Genomic DNA, 21,819 nt, shown 5'->3' on the forward strand with positions numbered 1-21,819 from the left:
TGTGTGTGTGTGTGTGTGTGTGTGTGTGTGTGTGTGTGTGTGTGTGTGTGTGTGTGTGTGTGTGTGTGTGTGTGTGTGTGTGTGTGTGTGTGTGTGTGTGTGTGTGTGTGTGTGTGTGTGTGTGTGTGTGTGTGTGTGTGTGTGTGTGTGTGTGTGTGTGTGTGTGTGTGTGTGTGTGTGTGTGTGTGTGTGTGTGTGTGTGTGTGTGTGTGTGTGTGTGTGTGTGTGTGTGTGTGTGTGTGTGTGTGTGTGTGTGTGTGTGTGTGTGTGTGTGTGTGTGTGTGTGTGTGTGTGTGTGTGTGTGTGTGTGTGTGTGTGTGTGTGTGTGTGTGTGTGTGTGTGTGTGTGTGTGTGTGTGTGTGTGTGTGTGTGTGTGTGTGTGTGTGTGTGTGTGTGTGTGTGTGTGTGTGTGTGTGTGTGTGTGTGTGTGTGTGTGTGTGTGTGTGTGTGTGTGTGTGTGTGTGTGTGTGTGTGTGTGTGTGTGTGTGTGTGTGTGTGTGTGTGTGTGTGTGTGTGTGTGTGTGTGTGTGTGTGCGCGCGCGCGCATAGTCACAGTACATATGTATGTTGATAGTTTTTTTGTCACTGATGTTGGGTTTGTGATTGTTTTTCCTCCCGTCTGCTTGTTTTTTCTCTTTCATTGTATGCACTGTGGCAATGTATTAGTCAGTATTGAGCCTGTTTACAGTTGCATTTGATTTGTCAATTTATAGATTACAATGGACTACCTGGCGGAGCAACTCAGTGCTGTAAAGGCAGATGTAAGACGGAGTTTGGACCTTCTTACAGAAGGTCGAAAAAAGGTATAATGTAGTACGTTTTGTAAAAGCTGATATACCAGTAGCATGATGTTACTGTTAGGTAGCGACAGCACAAAATACCCACAACAACGAAGGTATGAGTCTATTGATGCCTCTCAGTTGTGTTTTGTTGTTGTTGTTGTGGTTATTGTTGTGGTTGTGGTTATTGTGGTTGTTGTTGTTGTTGTTGTGTGTGTGTGTGTGTGTGTGTGTGTGTGTGTGTGTGTGTGTGTGTGTGTGTGTCACTGTGTCTGCATGTGTGTGAGCAGTATGTATAAATAATTGCAGAATTAGTGAGTGCATTAGTATGGTTATTGCACTTATTAGAGAAGATATGTATGTATGTATGTATCGTCAAGAATTTGTGGGGCACTGTGCCCCATGGCCCCCTTTCGGTTCCATCGCTATGAAACCTGTATAGTTGAGATGAACGCAAGCTTGTAAACCATCGAGTCCAGGAAGCCCAAACCCACAAATTTTATATTATACTGCAGTAAACAAAGTTAAAAACACAATTTGTAATTACCACAATCAGTCAACAACGTCAAACAATAAGCTAAGGTCACACTAGCACATGTACACTAGAGAGCAAACATCATATACGCAATCCAATCCAAACGTCATGTCTAAAAGATTGATTATAGCGCTGAACAGTCAAAAAACAACAAACGCCATCAAAATTTAGGTATGTCTAGGCATATGACAACAGCGCAGCAGTCGCCTCAATCATTAGGATTAGGCAACACGACAGTGTCATATCCTGCCGACACATTCGACCATTTCTGGGCACTCTCATTATAATCGCACATTTGCACTCCGTTGTCTGGATTCAATTGACCGTCGCGGTAACAGTCACTGCCGATGCGGCAACCGCACGTAGACGGTGACGTGAGGCAACCAAACGCAAGACCGCAAGTGCCATCGCCATTGCACCTCTGGCAGTGGAGGCATCCGTATGGTTTTCCGATGCAACATCCGGACTGACAGGTATCATTAGCCGTGCAACTGTTGCCGTCGTCGCATGTTCCTTGGGAAAGCCTTTTCCAATAATTTCTTGAATAGTCCTTTTGGCATTGCTAACCAGTAAAATTAATTAGTAAATATAAATATAGATAAATTAATTAGTTAATACAAAATAACATACATAAATAAACAAAAATTTAATATAAAATAATATAAAATAAAAAATATAAATTAAAAAATAAGAATAAAAATAAGAATTAGCAATTAAAATAAAAATGGCTAAACACTAAATAAAATTAATTTTTTATAGTAACAGTAAAAAAAGAAACAAAAAATTAAAAATAACAAAAACAAATAAATATAAATAAAATAATAACTAAACAACAACATAAAAATAATAAAAGTAAAATTAAGTAAAACAGTAGAAAGGAAAGGAAAAAATTAAAATAGAGAAATAATACAGAATAAAAATACAGAAGTATATAAAAATTAAAACAAAAGTAAAAATAACTAAACACTAACATAAAAGAATAAAATATAAATTAAGCAAAACAGTAAGAAAAGAAAAATAATATTAAAATCAAAATCAAAATCAAAAATAACATAAAAAATGTTTAATTATAACTTTCGATAAGTTCTCATCACGTGAAGCTCACATTGCAGCCATTGGGGCTTTTTTCGAGTTGCTTGTAGCATTTTCCATCGATGTAACACGCTTTGTTATCATCGTATCGAGTTCGCCTTTCTTCGAGACTAGGGCAACTTCTTCCCGATCCAGACTGAGGAACTTGCAAGGTACGAGTTCTTCTTTCGCGCAGAGCAACACAACAGGGAGCAGTGCAGGTCCATGACGACCACCCATTCACTCGACAATCAACTAGAGAATAGAGTAAGCGCTAACTACGTCGCATATTCTGCATATTTCACAGAAATGCACGCGCACGCGCATAATACATATATAGATAGTCTAATCTAAAAATAACAAAAAATTGATTTTATTAAGTGTAGTAGCTAGAGGCTATTAGGTTAATGAATTAACTGGCTTTGAAATTATTAATTTCTTACTGTTGCACGGTCGGCATTGGTATCGGTACGCAGTGCTCGTGTAGTACACGATGTTGCTTCTGTATTTCGTCCTATAGCAACAGAAATACGTTGCAGGCACATACCTAGACTGTACAACTTTTGTCCAAACAGATTGACCTTTTAGATATAGATATGTATGTATATGCAAATATTATAATGTTTCTTGGTGCATGAGACTGCAAAGAAGTCTTACTTGGCAGGCTACGAGTTCGAGGCTGTGTCTGTATCAGACCAATCTAGTAGTAAGTTTTAGGGTCGATAAACATGCATATGCAAATGCATATCGATACTCCTTCATGATCTTATAGATATATCAACTATAGCTAAGTTTGCCTACTGAGATTTGCCTACTGAGAGTACGAGAGCGTATACGTCTTGCAGAGTAAAGAAATTGCTAAAGCTCTAGACGCGCAAAAGCTGACATTGTAACAACTATATACGGTATAATGCACGAGATTGTGCACCTAGATAGCTAACTAATTAGGTAGTTGGCCTACCTGTAACCTGTGCAGCGAACCCAGTTAAACCATCCACACCCGTAACGGTAGTGCTCTCGATAAGCCGTTTGCTTGTATCGGGAAGCTTTGACAGAATAAGATACACGTTCTCTGCACTGATAGCGACTCCTATAACACCACAATAATATTGTACACAGAAAATGAGATTGCATGAGACGAAATCAGCAGGCAGTTTGGTATTACACTAGCTCACGTACCCGCCACAACCTCCTTGTCTGTACTCGTCTGCAAGAGAGCAGTGCAGAACGAGTAACATCGAGGCTAACAAAAAACAGTAAACGAGACGACTGTGTGCCATCGATTGAGCTGGGAGACTATGCGAAGTATGAAGAGTTGCGATGGTGTGCCTCGTATATGTAGGTATCTGGATGGCGTGTGATTGGTGCCAAAGATCACGGGAGAAACGACGTCAAGGATCGCTCAAAAATTACGGAAGAAACCACAAAGATCACGGAGGAAACCATGCAGATCATGGAAAAAACCTCAATGATTACGGAAGAAACCTCAATGATCACGGAAGAAACCTCAAAGAAAGCGGAAGAAACGTTTTGGCGTATAGCTGGACGTACTACTAAGCTATTGGTATAGCAACTCTTTGTCCTGGATGTAAATTGTCTAGTCTCGGTCGTTTCTTAGCTAATCTTGCGGTCGTTTTTTTTTTATCTCGATCGGTCACTTGTTCTCTGCCAAAGAGCTGCGGCCTGACCTAGTAACTAGAGCTGCTACGGTATCGTCATCTAGAGTCCTACTGGATATCAACTAGATAGAGCAGGTCGCATCGGTATCCGTCTAACGTTGCTGCTGTAGAACTTGTACTCTAGTACCTATATTCTCGGTACTGTACAGCTGATCATGAGAGTATCATATCTCGGTCAACTCTAGAGGCTTGCCGTCTCTACAACTTCGTTTGAGACGTAGGTCATGCATGATGCCTATAGCGATAGGCTCATCGTAGCTAAGGCTTTCTTTTACCAAACTTTTGGTTTTGTTTGTCAATGTCTCTATTCTTGCAGACAACAAAGAAGACGGATGACTCATGGGACACAATCTCGGACTCGTGATCTCGAGGGATTTTCTCTCGTCAGACTCAGAGCTAAGACGTTCTTTAGTGGCTAGTGTTACTATACCTGAGGTGAGATGTTATCGCTCATTGTACTGTACTGTTGTTACGAAAGAGCGTGAAATATGAGAGACAAATACTTGATTTCCGGGATCATATCTTCGTCACTCGCTTTCATTGCGTTCCTACAAGAGGAATTGAGACGTTAGTCATGCTTGTTCGCCTTGGGGTTTTCTAGGGTTAGAAACTAGGGGGCATTTCTTTATTCTTCACAACCTAATCAGATTGAGCTCATCCTAGCTCCACAAACTAATCCACCGTCCCACTGGATTAGTTTGTGGAGTTTGGGTGAGCTCAACCGGATTAAGTGGAGAATAAAGTTCCCTAAGGCTAGTGTCTAGGCTGACACTGACACAAATCAAAAGAAAAAACCTAAACGTGTGATTGTGTATACGTGACTTTGCAGTTTGGGACACATCAAGTTGTTCCTGCTTGCTTCTCTACAAACTGTGGAAACCACCACCCCAAGGAATGGAAAGAACCAAGACCTCCAGAATGAAACACAATACGATAACACAATACAATGGATTAGACCCAAGTCAACCAGGCCTGCAAATCAAAGCTAGAGACACGTAGCCTCAGCCTCCCAGACCCAGAGCCGTGTAGCGCTGATTCAAAATTGAGTCTGGGAGGCCGAGGCTGAGAGACATGCAAACTTTGCTCTCTCTTTTATTAGCAAAAAGCGTTTGTGCTACATCTAAATCTGGTATAAATCCATATATACCACAGCTGACTCTTCAGCTACCATTTACAGTGACATTTCTAGAAGCAATTAATGACCACAACTCAACAGACCATAAAGAGCAAAGCACACACAAAATATGATAAAATTAATCACGACAAAGTGCCCGGAAGAAAAAATCCAACAACTGTTGCTATCGTAACAGCAACTCCAATGACAAAGACACCAATCACAAATGGTAGTCTGCTCCACCAGGATGAATAGGGAGTGTCGCTGTAGCCAAACACGTCACGACACAGCTTCTGAGAACGATACTGAAGAATAGCTGGAAACCAGAATGCGACAAAGAACGCCAACAGACCGCTGTACTTGTCCAGCACGACGATGTCAGACAAGTAGACGCCTCCAATTAGAGGAGTGACGGCCCAAAAGAACCGATGCACGGTGCGAGTCAGACGATCCGGTACCTTACTGGCATCGCCGGTGATCAAGTAATCAACCATATTTGCCATCACAATGACAGTCAACGGATAGGCAGAACACACATCGAATGACGGAAAGAGTACAATAAAATATGACAATATACGAATTCCTATATTGCCGGCCTTGGTGAGACCCTCCCAATTCAATGTGCAGACTTCATTGATGTTGTCTCGTTGGTATATAGCGACCGTGACTCCCAACGTACCATAAATGAGACTCGTCGTTATAAAGACAGCAAAGTATAATCGAACCAAACGGCGTTTGTTCAAAATTGGTTGAGTCAGAGTCGGGATTGCCAAGTGTAGCATCTGGGCGTAGACTATAACAGGAATAGCAGCGAGAAAGCCATTGTGGTTGAAGCCAAAATATGGAACAGAAGGACGTGTATCCACCGTTTTGTTTCCATGATGTTCACCACTCGAGTCGACAGCCTCTTTAGCAATGGAGTATATAACAATACAAAATATAAGAACGAATCTCATCATGGCCATGAACACTTGAAATATCTCCTGCTCCTTGATGTCGAGACACGAGATGGGAACGACGATGACACCGAAGAAAAGAACACAAAGAGCATACGAATTCCAGCAACCATCACTGGGATGATTGACGTTCTTGAATTCGTCGTTGATACACTGACGAAACACGCCAGTATCCAAAGGAAGTAGGCTGGCCCATGCAGTTCCGGCTACCGGCGCTGTCAACCACTGAGAGATCCATAAGTAGACAAGAACCATCCCAAGGTAAACTGCACCACCGTATTTGCCAAGAAAGATTCGACACAGTTCACTGACTTCAAACCGTCTGTTAGTACCTATTTCGAATGTTGGAGACCGACTTTCGTCTCTTTCTTTTCCCTGAATCGACTCTTGTCTCTCGACATACGCCTACATCGTACAACAATGCAAAGAATATCAATATATCATAAAAGAAATGCAATGATAGTTCAAATATCTCCAAATGTGACCATAGAAAGCACTTAAATGTAACAATGTCATATATTGTCTTAGAAACATATGTCATGATCTAAGATCAGCAGTTAGAGTTTTAGCCAGCTCCAGCAATGCCAGCAGAATGCCGGCTGGAGGGCCTAACTATGATTGTTCTGGCCAGAGAGCCGGCACTGCCTCTGTAGTTCAAATTATGGTTGTGTACAGCAAAGCGATCAGTATAAGTACTTCTTTCCAAAGAAGACTGTAGACAAAGTAGTGTTTAGTAGCATGCTCCGCCGTTAGCACAAGCTACTAAATATTGCATTGGAGATGCCTCGGGACACTCTCCATTTGAGTTGACTGAACAGAAGTAGATAATGAGTAGGAAGTGCTACAAATTAACATCTTTATTGTTAATTATATTAACGCAAATGGTGTTAGGTATATATCATTGTAAACATCCAGTGTACAGAGACACTATATATGTCTTTTTCTTTTAATACATATAGTTGTTATTTCTACTTGACGTAGTTTCATTTTAATTGCATTTGTTCTAGCACTGTGTTGCCAGTATATACAAAGACTACTGACAATGACGTAATGTTTAACACCTTAGCTCAATTAATGAAATAGCAGTGTAAAGATCATTTAATGATTAGTGGTTGCAGGAAAGTTGATATGCAGATGCCTTATCCCTAAAATTTTTCAGCTCCTGTCCAAGAGTGTGTGATCTCATTTACTCATTTTAGGATTATTACCACGGAGGGCTCTTTTTTCGTCTGGAAATATATTTAATCAACAGGAAATGGTACAAATTAAAATGTATTGTTATTATTAGATGATAGGCTGCAGTGGGTGTAGCCAGTACTGATTGCCTGGTCGCCGGCTGTCACAATTTGTGGCTACAACTCTGATATTACTGTATATATAAAATCACTGTTATTATTAAACAAAATCATTATAGTTCGTTGTCACCACTGTCATAGAAGTCTGCCACAGGTGAATTTATGCCATGATTTTTTTGGTTCTTTAATAGTTAATATCTCAATAAATTACTGTATAGTATAGCTGTAGCACAAACTCAATTAAGTCAAAATGTTATGACAAGTTGCTTGCAATTTAAACAAAGTTACCACTGCACAAAAGCTCCATACAGCTATGTACAACACAAATTCAATGACACTAAATCTCATCACAACATCTTGATATCTTTGACAGTAAACGTGTGCTTGTCAATGTGCTTGTCTAAGAGTTAGACTAAGACTGTGTAAATGCTGGCCGTCACATCCTGGCTATTCTATGCATTGTACTTCATGTAACTAACATAACTAGCACAAGAATTCCAACCTATGGATATCATATTTGTATTTTTAACCTGTCCTACACAGCCTTTCTATAGAAAATAGAAGAAGATACAGACATCCATCCACCCCAAGTGTAGAACAGCGGATCAACTGGCAAGACATCAGTTGAACATATTCCTATGGCCATGACATCGTTGGCAACATAACAAATCATAAGGTGTGTGTGTGTGTGTGTGTGTGTGTGTGTGTGTGTGTGTGTGTGTGTGTGTGTGTGTGTATGTGTGCGACAGCTCGGTTGGTTAGAGAGTCATCTTATGGAGTGTTTACATCCGGGACCTTGAAGGGTCACAAGTTCAAGTCACAGTGATGGCGAGCTATGGCATAATTTCCTTAACCAAGAAACTAACATACTTTTGCTTCTCTTGACTCAGGAGTATAAATGGTTTGACTGGGGTCCTAAGCAGCCATCGGCTGTGAGGTGACATCAGCCACTGGGGTCCTGGCGAGACTTCGGGTGCTCACACCACAGTTGGCTTCACAAGTCAGTGCTCCTGCAAGTGCCTGGCCCGGCTCCAGGAGTTTGCTAGTGCAGACCCAGAGTTCCCTGAGTAGCGCACAGGGCCCAGCTAAACAGCTGGGGGGCTTGACCTCTGAGAGGCAGCTCCTGACATTTAGGATTTTTAGGATTAGGTGTGTGTGTGTGTGTGTGTGTGTGTGTGTGTGTGTGTGTGTGTGTGTGTGTGTGTGTGTGTGTGTGTGTGTGTGTGTGTGTGTGTGTGTGTGTGTGTGGTGCAATGGCTCAGTTGATTAGAGAGTCATCTTATGGAGTGATTACATCCGAGACCTTGCAGGGTTGCAGGTTCAAGTCACAGTGATGGCGGGCTATGGCATAATTTCCTTAGACAAGAAACTCACACACAATTGCCTCTCTAAACTCAGGAGTATAAATGAGTACCTGGTCATTGACTGGGGTGGCAAAGGCTCCTGACTGCAACAAAGTCCATTAGCCCCACTGGGGCCCTGGTGGGACTTTGGGTGCCCACACTACAGTTGGCATCACAGTCGGTGCTCCTGCGTAGTGCACAGGAACCCAGCCATCTAGCTGAGAGACGTAAACGTAACGAACGGCAACTCCCTATCCATTTGCGATTTGTGTGTTAGTTAATGCTTCCCTAAATTAGAGCAGACACAGAAAAGAGAATATACAAGACTAAGGGTGCATTTCTTTTTTACCTAATCCAGCTAATCCAGATTAGATGGATTAGCTAATCCAGCTCATCCAGCTAATCCAGCCCATACGTGGATTAGACGGATTAGCTGGATTAGGTAAAGGAAATGCACCATAACACACTACACACCATACAGATTCCTTTAATTAATTAATTAATTACAGATTCCTTTAATTAATTAATTAATAGAGAACTCTTATTTTCCTCCCAGGACTGCAATGTAGGTGTCTTAATTGTACAACCGTTTCACACCATAATGTCAATTATCTCTAGATTAACTAACCGGAGCTCTCGCCATGACTTCAAGCGTCCACAGAGCAGGAAAGGTAATGAAGTGTGACACAGCCGTCAACGTCATAACACCGGCTACGATTCCAGTGTGCCAAAAGATGTAGGGAATACCCAAAAAGCCGGTCCCCACAATGTAGTTGATGATGAAGCAAAATCCAACGAAAGGACTGTACGTTCTCACCACTTCGCGATGAGCACCCGACATTGAAGCACTAAGAGAGTCCATTCCCACGTGACATCCGACCTAACTACATTAAGCGCAAGACCCGGATGTCTGAAATTGGCGAAATGTTTACGCGCATGTAACATAATGCACCTCTTTATATGACATCTACGTGCACTAAGAATAACAGGCAGGTATATTTCTAGGCAAAGTACTTTGACACTCACGTGCACGTATCGTGTCGTCTCAAGGTGTGAAGTAGGTAGCACTAAAGCGCGCTAAACCCTCCGCTAATATCCAGTTGTTCTCTTCCTCATAATTTTACAGTTCTACACCAGTTATATATAAATGTAATTGTTTCTCATTTAACCGTTTACTGCAACTAAACTACGCAGAGTAGATAATACCGCCCACATCTGGCTAGTCGTGGAGTGTTACTGTAATCCTAGCGCTTTTGAAGGCGTGGCACCTTCCTGAGCATGACAAGCATAGCCACACATCCCCACATCCACGCACAGTCACAAACGGAGAGTCGTTCAAGCCATCTTCTAGTGTATACTATTTGCTAAGTCACGTGACCTTTACAAATTCCCGTTTTTATGGTTCATAGCTGAAATAATTAAGACATTCTACTAGAAAGCAAAAGTCCTAAAAGTGTGACTGTAGTTACAATGACTCCTATAGTAAATACGGTTTTGATATACAATGTAGTGCTATACCATGATGAGTAGAGAGTATTGCTGTGACCAAAAACTCTATAGCAGACCTGCTTGGATTTAAATTGTAGAGCAGCAGGAAACCAGAAAGCAACAAGAAAGGCTAGCAATCCAGCATACCTGGTCAGCTCAACAATGTTTGACAAGTAGAATGCCCCGACGAGTGGCGTCACTGCCCAGAATAGTCGATGAACTGTTCGAGTGACACGACCCGAAGGTTTCCTTGCATCTCCTGTTATCAAGTACTCCACGTTGTTGGACAGCACGATCACAGTCAACGGATAGACCGAACAGACATCGATAGACGGAAAAAGTACAATAAAGTATGCAAAAGTCCGCAGTAACAAGCTCTTGTGCGATATAAGACTCATCCAATTCAGTGTACACACTTCGTTGATCGCATCTTTGTGATGTATGGCAACTGTCAAACCCAATAGACCATACAGACTAGTCGTAGTTGCGAAAACCAAAGAAATCACCCATACGAGTTTTGTCTTATCCGAAATGGGTTGAGCGATCGTTGGTATGGCAATATGTAGAAATTGTGCATACACAACAACAGGTAATGCAGCAAGCAGACCATCCACATTGAACTTTGTCCAACGTACATGTGACTCTGATATTACCTCTGAATCACCCAATGAAGCACCGGGATGAAAGCCACTCACCTCTGCAGCAAATGAGTAAAGAACCAATCCACCAATTAGAACAAATCTTAGAAAAGACATAACAACTTGAAATAACTCCTGCTCTTTGATATCTAAGCACGAAATGGGAACAACGATGATGCCGAAGAAGACAACACAAAGAGCATACGAGTTCCAGCAGCCATTTTCAGGGCGATATTTTCCAATAAAATCCTGTTGTGTGCATTGTTCAAATACACCAAAGTTCAGTGGAAGTAGGGTAGACCATGCCGAGCCTGCAATTGGTGCATTCACCCACAGAGCAAGCCATAGATAAAAAACCAAAATGGCCAGGTACAAACTACCCACACGTTTGCCCAGAAAAATTGAGCAAAGCTCTCTCACTTCAAAACGCCTTGCAGTAGATATTTGAAATGGAGGAGATTTTCTAACACTTTCTTGAATACTACTAGCTTGCGATTCTAAAGCCTAGAAAGCAAGAAAAGCAGCAAATACCAAATAATAGTTATGCTTGATCACCAGTATAATATCTACTACAAACCCGCAAGTACACAGGCAGGCAAAAAGAATGTATGCAAACCAGCCAGTCAGCAAGCAAGCAGATAAAAATGTAGTGAAGAAATAATTAAGAAAACAGATCTCTCTTCAGTGGCATATACCTTGTTTATATGAGCTACGTGTCATAATGAGATTTTGAAGCTAATGGTCGATCTAGGTAACAATACAAAATCTGCTCTCATTTTATAAAATTTTAGAGAGAAAAACAGAGAGAAACAGATTCTGAGAGGAAATTGGTTTCACTGCACATTCTCAGGAAGTATCAACCAGCTTATGTACAAATACTGATGCATGCAAGAGTAGACTACTCAACGCAGTATACTTATCACCAAATTGTAGTTCATGACCAGCCACCCTACGAAAAGGTCACGTGCGGGACCACGTGCTTTGCTTTTTCATTAGCTAATTATCTATTCAACGCACGTGCTGAAAAACTGCCAGTCTACACTGAGCTTGCATACCTGTGCTCTTGCCATAACTTCCAAGGTCCACAACGCGGGGAACGTGATGAAATAAGAAATAATGACTAGAAGTAATATTCCAGCAATGATCCCCAAATGCCAAAAGACGTAGGGAACACCGAGAAACCCAGTCCCAACGATTACGTTTATAATGAAGCAAAATCCTATAAACGGACTGTAAGTCTTGGCCATCTTTTGTTGCTGGGCAAATCACGTGTCTTCGTAAGAAAAGCCCGGATATTTACCAGGTAGAAACTCAATCAGAACCGAGATGTCGACGTCTGTGTCAAAGTCGAAATCTGCTTTGAGAAACTTTGGAACACGTCAATTCGGAAGTAGTCACAGCTCATTCGACAAGATCGACTACCGTAACGAATCCGACGAGGAGACCGCAGAGCTAGACGATTACCTCGCTGAAATAGCGAAGAAGAGAAGGAAGGGCAAAAAGAAGATCGACTGGTCGAAAGCGTTTGAAAACGACGATCTAACTGGTGTCAGTGACGTCAAAGATTTCAAACGGTCCAATGAAATAGCGAGTTTGAAGACCGCCCAGCCTCCAAGTGTGACTAAAGCCACAGTGACCGTTGGGAATAGTGATGATGTCTCGTCCATCTCTGTATGTGATACCAGTTCTCTCAATCTCTCGGATGTTGGCTTGAAATCGGACGCTTTATTGGGGAATTCTGTGAGACCAAGTGTACAATTTGTGGACTCGTGTTTGATCAGTGATGATGTTGAAAATGATAGTAATGGTGATGATAGTCTTGGAAGTCCTGTTGCACTCAACGTTTATGCTATCGAGGAATTGCTGTCATCGAGTTCTGATCAAGAAGATGAAAGTATTGCTTCTGATAACATCAATAACGAGGGATTTATTAGATTAGGGTCATTGCTAACTGTGGATGATTTAAATCCAATAGAAGATGAAAGCAATCAAAAATTGGGTGATAGAAAATCAGATGAATGTAAATTTGATGTGGTGATGACTGTTGATCAGCTAGAAAATGTGTGTAGTGCCAGCGAGGAATTAGTTGCGTCTAAGAAATCTGAAGATAGTCTTAATACCTCACCAATGAAAATGGACGTGAGTGATCATATAATTACTGAAGAACAAGAACAAGCATCAAGCACATTAACTGTAGATGATCGTTTGTTGAGAAATACCATGGAAGAGACAGTGAGATCAGAACAGGTATCTGATTATGAATATACAGAGTCATTTGCAAGTGACTCGCAAGGTCCATCAAGTAATTATCAGATGCGGGTGGGATCTTGTTCGAACCTTGCTGATCCTACCATGCAGAGTATTGCTAAATTTAACTCAACTTCCCAGTCCCTTAAAGTTGATGACTCCCACAGTCAAACATCACAGTCAGAACGAGAAACTGCATTACAAGAAGGTGCAACAGATAGCGGAAGCCCAGCTGTGAGTTGTGAGGGAAGTAGTCAGAGACAAGCGACTACCAACTTAGTCGACGATCAAGAAATAGAAACTGAAAGAAACTTGTCTGATGTTACATCGTTAGACGATTCAAATTTGATATCTAAACGACAAATGGTTGAGTGTGGAACTCAGACTGATTCTAATCAATTTTCGTTGCCTGCATTTTCTAGTCCTAAACTGGTTGGACACGGACACGGACAAGTCACTATTGAGCCTTCTGTACTGGGTGCGTTGTGTAGCCACACGCCAGCTGCTCTTGCACTGCATGAACTTATGAAGGAGCAACTTGTACTGACGAAGTCATTTGTGGCTAGATGTTCTCGTTTGGCATCGGCTTTGAGAGACGAGTGCAAACCTGACTATCAGTATACGACATTGGAAACGACAAAGGAATACATCAGGAAACATAAACCTCGAGTGCGAACTATGGAAGAGGCCATGAAGGAGGTTACTAGAAAGAAGTGAATATTTTATTAGGAGAACAACTAGTCTGTTTGTTTTATGCTGAATTTCTTATTAATAGACTTGAAAATAATACTGAACATTTAGGGTATGTATAATTTATTCTTTTATGTAGGTGTATTTTTGTGTATTGTAAGCAGTATCTACAATGCCTTAATTAATTAAGAATGAAATTACCTATGGTACAAAATTGTTTGATGCACGCACACACGCACACACACACACACACACACACACACACACACACACACACACACACACACACACACACCAGTGCCATTCGCATCCGGGATTTAAATTCAACATCCGGGACTGCATGCAGCTTGTTAGCAAGAGAGAACTATAGACTAGTAATCTAGGCCGTTTTGGCCAAATATATTACTGAAACACAAAGAACAACACTTTCTAGCAGTAGAAAAAGTGTTAGCTAAAGCAGATACTTACCAGTTGCATGAATCGTCTACACTCAATGCAATAGTACATGTGAGATCGTTGGACTGAGATTACTGGTGACCAGGTCTCATTTTCGAAGTCAACTCTACAGTTTGTTAGCTAGACTATAGTTTGATTAATTATATAGTTTAATTAACTAGCTATATACTAAAATAAACTATAAAATCTAGATACTAGAGCTATACACTCTAGCAAATTTTGTCGTTTCGCCTTGTACCCAAGACTCTCTCGCGCTCTTCCCAGGATTGTCGTAGTAACTTACGGAAGCGGGCACAACCACGCGAAAGGGTCTGGTACGAAACTATTTCAAATCTAGCATCACTGATTGTCAAAAGCAGAAAGTTCAATCTCTAGAGACCAGACCGTATCAATTCACGCCGCACCTCGGGAATGTACCGTGACCGCCTGCACGGTACCGGTGACGGTGACGGGTCCATGGTAGTTTCGTAGAGATAAAACCGTTAGGTACGCAGCTCGAATAGCAACAAAACACGTTCAAGTATACTCAGTCTTGGAGAATCCTGATCTTGAATGGGCGGGTGACCGGTCTAGTTGTTGATGGTTCGACGATAGCATGACAATCACATGCTACTTGCAGTGACAGTCAGACTATGCTAGTCGTCTAGAATTCGAAAAATCTTTTACACTGTGTTTCAATCTGAGCCGAGACGATGACTCTATACACTTGAGCTCGTAGCTATACGGTCAAACGTCGACCGCCTCAAACCAGTTAACATTTCTGTCGCCTATAGGTTAAGCGCATGCTCCTAGTGCAACCGTCTGAGATTACACCATGAACACTGCAAGACGTAGAACTGGCATACTCGTCGTTTTCCTAGTCTACACCGCTATACTACTGGTTGATGCTGACGAATACGGACAAGGTGGATGCTCGGGGTAAGTTTGCTGCGTCGTTCATTCATTCGTTCGTTCAGCGTATGCCATATTCCGGCTCCATGCTTGATGTGACTGCACATCTTGCCCATTCTAAGCCATTGTTTGCGTAGAAATTCGCTCAAATGCACGGAACAAGTCAGATATACGGCATACTCCTCCTCCTATCAGCGTATCAAGTATTCTGAGCGCTATAAAATGAGATGTTGGAACGCCCTGAAGCTGTTTAGATGCACCGAATACAGGTCAGCAACAAGTGCACTTGTTAGCCTGTGTTGCGTTTCATACTCACCAGTTCAAGTGTTAATTAGCTTGTTTGAGTTGTAAGCAGCAACAGGAAATGCGATTGCTCTGTTTGTGCTTATAGAACGGCGTATAGAAGGCAGAGTGTGCAAAGAAGCAGAACGTCGTACAGAAGCGGCTGCAGAGACTGTAATAGTAAGACGCGCATATCAGTCGAGACGTGGCGAGGCGAACTCTTTACCAGACGTGCAGTATCTACGCGTGTCTATCAGTATAACGTAGCACCAAGTTTCTGCAATATTCCTAGTGGCTTAATTAATTGCTTTGTCTAAGTCAGCCAAGTGTCCGAAAAAGGGAGGGACTTGTCTGTAACACGTACGTTGTACGTAATCGTGACTACTACACATACTTGTCGGTGACATGTACCCTTGATCGAGGACTTCTCTTGATATTACGTCACACACTTCGACCAGAACCTCTAATGTTATGTCCAAACACATCGCAGTGCCGTAAAAACCTAATGGAAATTTAATATCAATATTTTATTTTCATTGTGGCTAATATCGTTTATCGCGTTTACTCAGGGAAAATTGCAAATTCACAAGTAGCATTGCCGCATTATATTTTCTAGAAAATTTTAAGCATTCCTTAGTTACACTATGCTCACAATGTCACTTCTTGGCCGTTTGTCAGACGATCCTATAGCGCTTCACGAACATTTCGCATAGAACACTGCATGCACTTTGTACACTATATACTGCAGCAAATCCGGAAGCCTACTGCTACCTAAGATGTATAGACGTCATAGTACTGTGCAAGTACAGTACCTGCATGATTAGACTTCATGGTACCGTGCAAGTATACAGTATCTGCATGGTTAAACCTCATGGTACCGTGAAAGTACAGTGTACCGGTATGGTTAGGCCTCATGATACTGTTCCAGTACAGTACCTGCATGTTTAAAACCTCATGGTACGTGCAAGTACAGTGTACATGCATGGTATAGACCTCATGGTACCATGCAAGTACAGTGTACCTGCATAATTAGACCTCATGGTGCCGTGCAAGTACAGTACCTGTATGATTAGACCTCATGGTGCCATGCAAGTACAGTACCTGCAAGGTTAGACCTCATGGTACTGTGCAAGTACAGTACCTGCATGGTTAGACCTCATGGTACCGTGCAAGTACAGTACCTCCATAGTTAGACCTCATGGTACCGTTTAAGTACAGTACCTGCATGGTTAAAAGATCTCACCATCCAAAAATGTAGTCAGTCTATTACAGAGGAGTGTCAGTGCAGGCAGTAATTGTCATATACATGGTGAGCGCTATTCAATCAGGTTCTAGTTGCATGTACACGGTAGGCGATGTCCAGAAACTCTATATAAGACACGCCTATTTGAAGGGGCCTGAGGCATCCTGAACCCCTCGTAGCTACGCCACTTGCCGAGATTATGTACACTCTATTCAACCCATTCTTCCGCCTGTTTGATGTTAACTAGTGTCGATTTGTGTTGCATGTAGTTGACTGCAGGGTCAGTGCGTGGAGCACTTGGACCTGCTCCGAAGGCGCATGCTGCACTGCACCGAGAGAGACAAGCAGCAGAAGAGTAATCGTCAGCAAGGTCGGCAACGGAAACAGCTGTCCCGCCCTCACGAGATCAAGAACAACGTACAACTCCAAAGTCTGCTTCATTAACGGCCATTGCTATAAACACCTGGCCACCTCTTCCAACGGGTGCAAAGTTAGAAACATAAACAGCTAGACTTGTTACTTGCAGACATGTTGCCTAATACGTTTCTGCTTGCAGCGATGCAATGTAGCTACAAGCCGATATCGCTGGCAAATTCTTTCCGGGTACACGTGCACAGACGGACAGGCGTGCACGAAGAACGATCGCTGCAACAGCCAAGGAGTCTGCTCTGGAACTCGTTACTCGTGTGCAAGTTGTCAGACTTGCGACGGTCAAGGCTGTCAGCTGCGTTCGACCAAATGCTATATTCAGGGTCGATGCTACGATCACGGTGAAAAAAATCCGAACTCTCCACAGTGTCAGGTAATCAGCGGCAAGAAATCGCTAATTAAATTACGGGGTCAACAAAGAAATAATTGCTCCGGTCTAACGCGCGCTAACGGACGTAGCCAGTCACGTGACAGTCATGTATTATGGTTGATCTGTCTAACCCTAAGCTACAAACTCAAACTTTTAAACAATCAGTGCATGTCTTCTATTGATTAAATAAAACCAAGCTCCTTTCTTTAGCCTTCTGGTGGTAGTGTGTGTGTGTGTGTGTGTGTGTGTGTGTGTGTGTGTGTGTGTGTGTGTGTGTGTGTGTGTCAGAGAGAGAGAGAGAGAGAGAGAGAGAGAGAGAGAGGGACGGAGAGAGGGAGGAAGGGAGGGAGGAAGGAAGGGAGGGAGGAAGGAAGGGAGGAAGGGAGGGAGGGAGGGAGGGATTAACCTTACCGCCCTGTAATAACTAAACACAAAACGCTACTGTTGACGTCCTTGTAAATGATGTTGTATACTCACTAAGTATCTCTGCATGCATGTCTACAGATATGCAACATATTTTCAGGGGACCGCACCAAGTGGAACCTTCGATCCGGAGTCGCGTGCGACGACGGCGATGCCTGCACGAAAAATGACCGCTGCAGTTACGGAGTGTGTTCGGGAACGCGCTACTCGTGTCCAAGTTGTCAAACGTGCGCCAATGGAGGCTGCATAACACGTCCGGGATATTGCCTTATTCAGGGTCATTGCTACACAAAATATGACAGAAATCCCAACTCTCCGCAATGTCAAGTACGTGGTTCTTAATTTTAAAACAGATTTACGCCTACCTAAATATATTAATTTATTTAGACATGTAATCCTGACAGAGGATTCATCTACCGCACTACCTTTTACTCGCTAGTCCAAAATCGATGCCAAGACGGAAACAAATGCACTAGAGACGACAGATGCAGCTCTGACGGACGCTGCGTCGGCACGCCTTACAATTGCTTGAGCGACTGCCAGACGTGCAACGGAGACTTCGGCTGCAGACAAACGCAAGGCTGCGCGACCAACGGCAAGTGCGGATGCAGCATCGACGGCCAATGCTATGCGAACGGAACGGTGCAGACCTGGTGCCGTCAGTGTAATTTCCGCCGCAACGCATTAGGTTGGGTCGACGTCCCGGACGGCAAGAAATGTTCGGACGGACGTCTGTGTACTCGAACCGACGTATGCCAAAGCGGCACCTGCCGAGGAACTCCATTCGAGTGTTCTTCGACCGACGCGTGCGTTTACTATAGCATATGCAACGGAAAAGGCTGCAGCACCTCGTACAGACCGTCTAGCTATGTCTGCTATAAACAGCAAGATGAGTGCGATTGGCCTGACCAGTTCTGCTCCGGAAAGAACGTCACGTGCCCTCGGAACGCCATCAAACCGATCACCGGGGTAAAGATCGCAATGGGCAACATCAGGCTTCTACAGTTCCAATCACCGCTGTCTCCTTCTTTGCCATACGGAATCGAAGAGTTACAAAACTACGTGGTGACAACGCAGAACAGTAGCGTTACCGTAAACCTCAGCGATTTCTCCGTTCCTTGTGGTGGGGTCAAGTTTTCTCTCCAACTAGTGGAAGAGAATTCTCAAGACAACCAAACAGCCGTCGCCTCTCTAGGAATAACCTCAAACAGCGACGGCAACGGCACAGTCACAATCACGGGCTTAAATTTAAGAAACGGCGGCGTCTATAGAGTACTCGTTACCGCCTCAAATGTTCGATCCGACTCTCAAAGAGCCAAGTCTGATCCTATTTTAGTCGACTTCACTCCACCCATTTTTACCGGAAAGATACTCGATGGACACCCGAGTGTCGACGTACAGTACCAAAAGAGCGACTCGGTTCTGTTTGCTTACTGGAATGCCGACGACTTCAGCGACCCCGAAAGCGGCTGCGACATGTCGTCACTCGCAATTGGAGTCGGTACAAGCCCCCTCTTCACCGACGTTCGCGACTTCGCGCCGGCGGAGAGCGACCACGGATTCGCGAAATATCTGAAGCTGGTTCACAATCGACGGTACTACGTGAGCGTGTCGATAGCGAATCGAGTCGGTCTGAGGCGTGTCGTGGCATCCGACGGGGTCCTTGTCGACGTCTCGCCTCCAGTGGCTGGTTCGGTGACGTTCCAAGACTCCCTGTCTCGTCCGACCTATTACTTATCGGACTGCGGTAGCCGTGTCGTAGCCCACGTTGTCGATTTTATCGACGCGGAAAGTGGAATCGACCTGTTCCAATGGAAACTCTGCAAGAGACCAATTGATGACCCTCTCACAATATCGTGCAGCCGACTTAGGTCTTCGAACTTTTCTTGCGCCCAGCACAACTGCACGCTGAACGTTCGACTTCCAATAAACGATATGATAACGGATAGCTGCTTCATGCATGGCTATGTGTACCAGCTACACGTCTCAGCGAGAAACAGAGCAGGCTCTTACATCGAGCAAGTTTCAAACGACCTTGTAGTCGATTTCTATCCACCGATTAAGGGCCAGATCTTAGACGGTCCGACCACCGCGGACATCGACTACCAATCGGACCGCCGCAAGTTGAGCGCGTCGTGGACCGCTTTCCGAGACAGCGCAAGCGGCATCGGTACATGCCGCCTGACGGGCATCGAAGAGTACGGAACAGTAAACCAAATAGCAGTTACCAACAATGAAACGGTTCCGACTTCTGGTAACTGGACATCGGACCAACTAGCCCTGTCAACGGGCAAAAGATATTACGTTAGAATCATATGCGTTGATAAGGCTGGAAACGCCATTGAGGCAGCGTCAGACGGAGTATTGATCGACTCCGTGCCACCGGAGGTCGGTAAAGTAACGGATATACCAGTACACGAGAATGGCAACAGCTCTAATGAAGATATCGACTACCAGTTATCAACGACGGAAGTCAAAACAAGATGGGAAGAATTCAAGTCCCTCAGTCAGACTAAGTCTTGCATGTGGTCTCTAAGTACGAGTAAGGACGTAAAACGATTAGGAGATACAGTCGCTGAAGTTGAAGTGACGTCACCTGATCGTAGCTACTCTACTCTCACTCGGATACGTCCTTTTGTGACGTACTACGCCGGTGTCAGGTGCACGAGTAACGCCGGCTTAACGTCGGCGGTTGCTTTCTCAGACGGCATCATGGCGGACGCGTCACCGCCGATAATCGGTCGAGTCCTCGACCTTCACGCCGGACAAGAATCGAAGAATGACATCGACTATGTGTCCTACGACGACGCGCTCAAGTTTGTATGGTCTGGCTTTAGTGATCCCCAGAGTGGCATTTCGCGCTACGCGTGGACGTACGGTCCGTGTGGCGAAAAAGACGGCCCCCGGATGTTTCCCCTGGAGTCGAGTGATCCAATCGTCTACGCTAAAGGACTGAATCTCACACACAACGTGACCTATTGTGTTACCGTTCAAGCCACGAACGGAGCCGGAGCGAATAGCCGTGCGACGTCGGACGGGATTCTGGTCGATACGACTGCACCTGAAGGGGGCACCCTGCTCGACGGATTCATCCACAACAGAGACATCGATTACCAACTCCAACCTACGGTATTGTCCTATAGGTGGGATGCGTTTGTCGATCCAGAGTCCGGAATCGAGTCTCTGGTTCTGAGCGTGAGATCCCGACCCGGAAACGGAGAGACTGCCGTCAGAAAAGTAGACCCTACAGAAACCTCATACATGGTAGATATGCTTACTCTACACCCTGAGATGGAATACTACGGGACAATCTGTGCCACTAATCGAGCAGGAATGGAAACTTGTGTAAGTTCTGATGGCGTTTCGATTATCGGCACGTTTGGGCCAGCCACGTCTGAGCCATCCACGTTTGAGCCAGCCACGTCTGAGCCATCCATTTTTGAGCCAGGGCCGTTTGAGTCAGGGCCGTTTGACCGAGGGCCGTTTAAGTAGGAGACGCCCGACTTCAACCGGGTCTTAAAAAGAGCCGTCAGATTCTATCAACATGAATAATTCATTTTCAAATTTGCTGCTGCGATCGTATACGTGTAGTGCGATATTGTAGTCCTAGTCACGCATGCGCTGTTTGTTATGTCCAACAGGAGTGTTCTTGCAGTCTCTCAAGGCCACCACATTTGCAATGAGGCTTAGGTCCATCAACTTCTTTCCGTGCTTGAAGCATAGTAGTCGGTCCAAAATCAGTAAATTACTGGTAGAGTAATTGGTATCAACTACTAACTGACTCCTGTATAAGCGCAAGGCTTATATCTATGTGAAGCATACAATTGTACATTGTAGCATACAATTGTACATTGTACATCATCTATACTTGGGGTTACCACAAATTGCTA

The 21,819-nt window shown here is 43.7% G+C and overlaps 4 protein-coding genes and 1 long non-coding RNA gene across 5 annotated transcripts; 3 read left to right on the plus strand and 2 right to left on the minus strand.

Moving 5' to 3' along the window:
- Nucleotides 1-1,260: 1,260 nt before the first annotated feature.
- Nucleotides 1,261-2,625, minus strand: LOC134185241 (uncharacterized). The gene is made up of 2 exons (XM_062653021.1): nt 2,420-2,625; nt 1,261-1,876 (listed from the first exon to the last, which is right to left on the minus strand). Exons 1-2 carry the CDS (start codon nt 2,623-2,625, stop codon nt 1,630-1,632), a joined length of 453 nt encoding a protein of 150 aa, XP_062509005.1. The 3' UTR covers nt 1,261-1,629.
- Nucleotides 2,626-4,048: 1,423 nt separating this feature from the next.
- LOC134186247 (uncharacterized) lies at nt 4,049-4,488 on the plus strand. Its single transcript, XR_009970937.1, has 2 exons — nt 4,049-4,281; nt 4,381-4,488. It is a non-coding gene; the product is annotated as an uncharacterized LOC134186247 (long non-coding RNA).
- Nucleotides 4,489-5,149: 661 nt separating this feature from the next.
- Nucleotides 5,150-12,154, minus strand: LOC134185242 (uncharacterized). The gene is made up of 4 exons (XM_062653022.1): nt 11,954-12,154; nt 10,194-11,402; nt 9,401-9,652; nt 5,150-6,539 (listed from the first exon to the last, which is right to left on the minus strand). Exons 1-4 carry the CDS (start codon nt 12,143-12,145, stop codon nt 5,322-5,324), a joined length of 2,871 nt encoding a protein of 956 aa, XP_062509006.1. The 5' UTR covers nt 12,146-12,154; the 3' UTR covers nt 5,150-5,321.
- Nucleotides 12,155-12,193: 39 nt separating this feature from the next.
- LOC134185843 (uncharacterized protein C19orf44 homolog) lies at nt 12,194-14,031 on the plus strand. The gene has a single exon (XM_062653725.1). The coding sequence runs from the start codon at nt 12,225-12,227 to the stop codon at nt 13,860-13,862; it is 1,638 nt and encodes a 545-aa protein (XP_062509709.1). The 5' UTR covers nt 12,194-12,224; the 3' UTR covers nt 13,863-14,031.
- Nucleotides 14,032-15,098: 1,067 nt separating this feature from the next.
- Nucleotides 15,099-21,592, plus strand: LOC134185912 (uncharacterized). The gene is made up of 7 exons (XM_062653794.1): nt 15,099-15,209; nt 15,320-15,451; nt 15,574-15,644; nt 16,977-17,197; nt 17,264-17,509; nt 18,011-18,256; nt 18,317-21,592. Exons 1-7 carry the CDS (start codon nt 15,106-15,108, stop codon nt 21,419-21,421), a joined length of 4,125 nt encoding a protein of 1,374 aa, XP_062509778.1. The 5' UTR covers nt 15,099-15,105; the 3' UTR covers nt 21,422-21,592.
- The last annotated feature ends 227 nt before the right edge of the window (nt 21,593-21,819 follow it).

Source organism: Corticium candelabrum, chromosome 10 (assembly GCF_963422355.1).
Source record: "Corticium candelabrum chromosome 10, ooCorCand1.1, whole genome shotgun sequence".
Taxonomy (NCBI): Eukaryota; Metazoa; Porifera; class Homoscleromorpha; order Homosclerophorida; family Plakinidae; genus Corticium; species Corticium candelabrum.

Bases quoted from the DNA above. Each gene is read 5' to 3' on its own strand.
- LOC134185242 (XM_062653022.1), bottom strand. From the start codon at position 12,145: ATGGCCAAGACTTACAGTCCGTTTATAGGATTTTGCTTCATTATAAAC. The intron at 11,403-11,953 runs GTATGCAAGCTC...CTTGCTTTCTAG, and splicing joins AAGTTATGGCAAGAGCACAG to GCTTTAGAATCGCAAGCTAG. The intron at 9,653-10,193 runs TAATTATTTCAG...TAATGTAGTTAG, and splicing joins TGCTTTCTAGTAGAATGTCT to GTCGGATGTCACGTGGGAAT.
- LOC134185241 (XM_062653021.1), bottom strand. From the start codon at position 2,625: ATGGGTGGTCGTCATGGACCTGCACTGCTCCCTGTTGTGTTGCTCTGC. The intron at 1,877-2,419 runs GTGAGCTTCACG...TTTACTGGTTAG, and splicing joins AAAGCCCCAATGGCTGCAAT to CAATGCCAAAAGGACTATTC.
- LOC134185843 (XM_062653725.1), top strand. From the start codon at position 12,225: ATGTCGACGTCTGTGTCAAAGTCGAAATCTGCTTTGAGAAACTTTGGA.
- LOC134185912 (XM_062653794.1), top strand. From the start codon at position 15,106: ATGAACACTGCAAGACGTAGAACTGGCATACTCGTCGTTTTCCTAGTC. The intron at 15,210-15,319 runs GTAAGTTTGCTG...TTGTTTGCGTAG, and splicing joins GGACAAGGTGGATGCTCGGG to AAATTCGCTCAAATGCACGG. The intron at 17,198-17,263 runs GTTAGAAACATA...TTCTGCTTGCAG, and splicing joins CCTCTTCCAACGGGTGCAAA to CGATGCAATGTAGCTACAAG.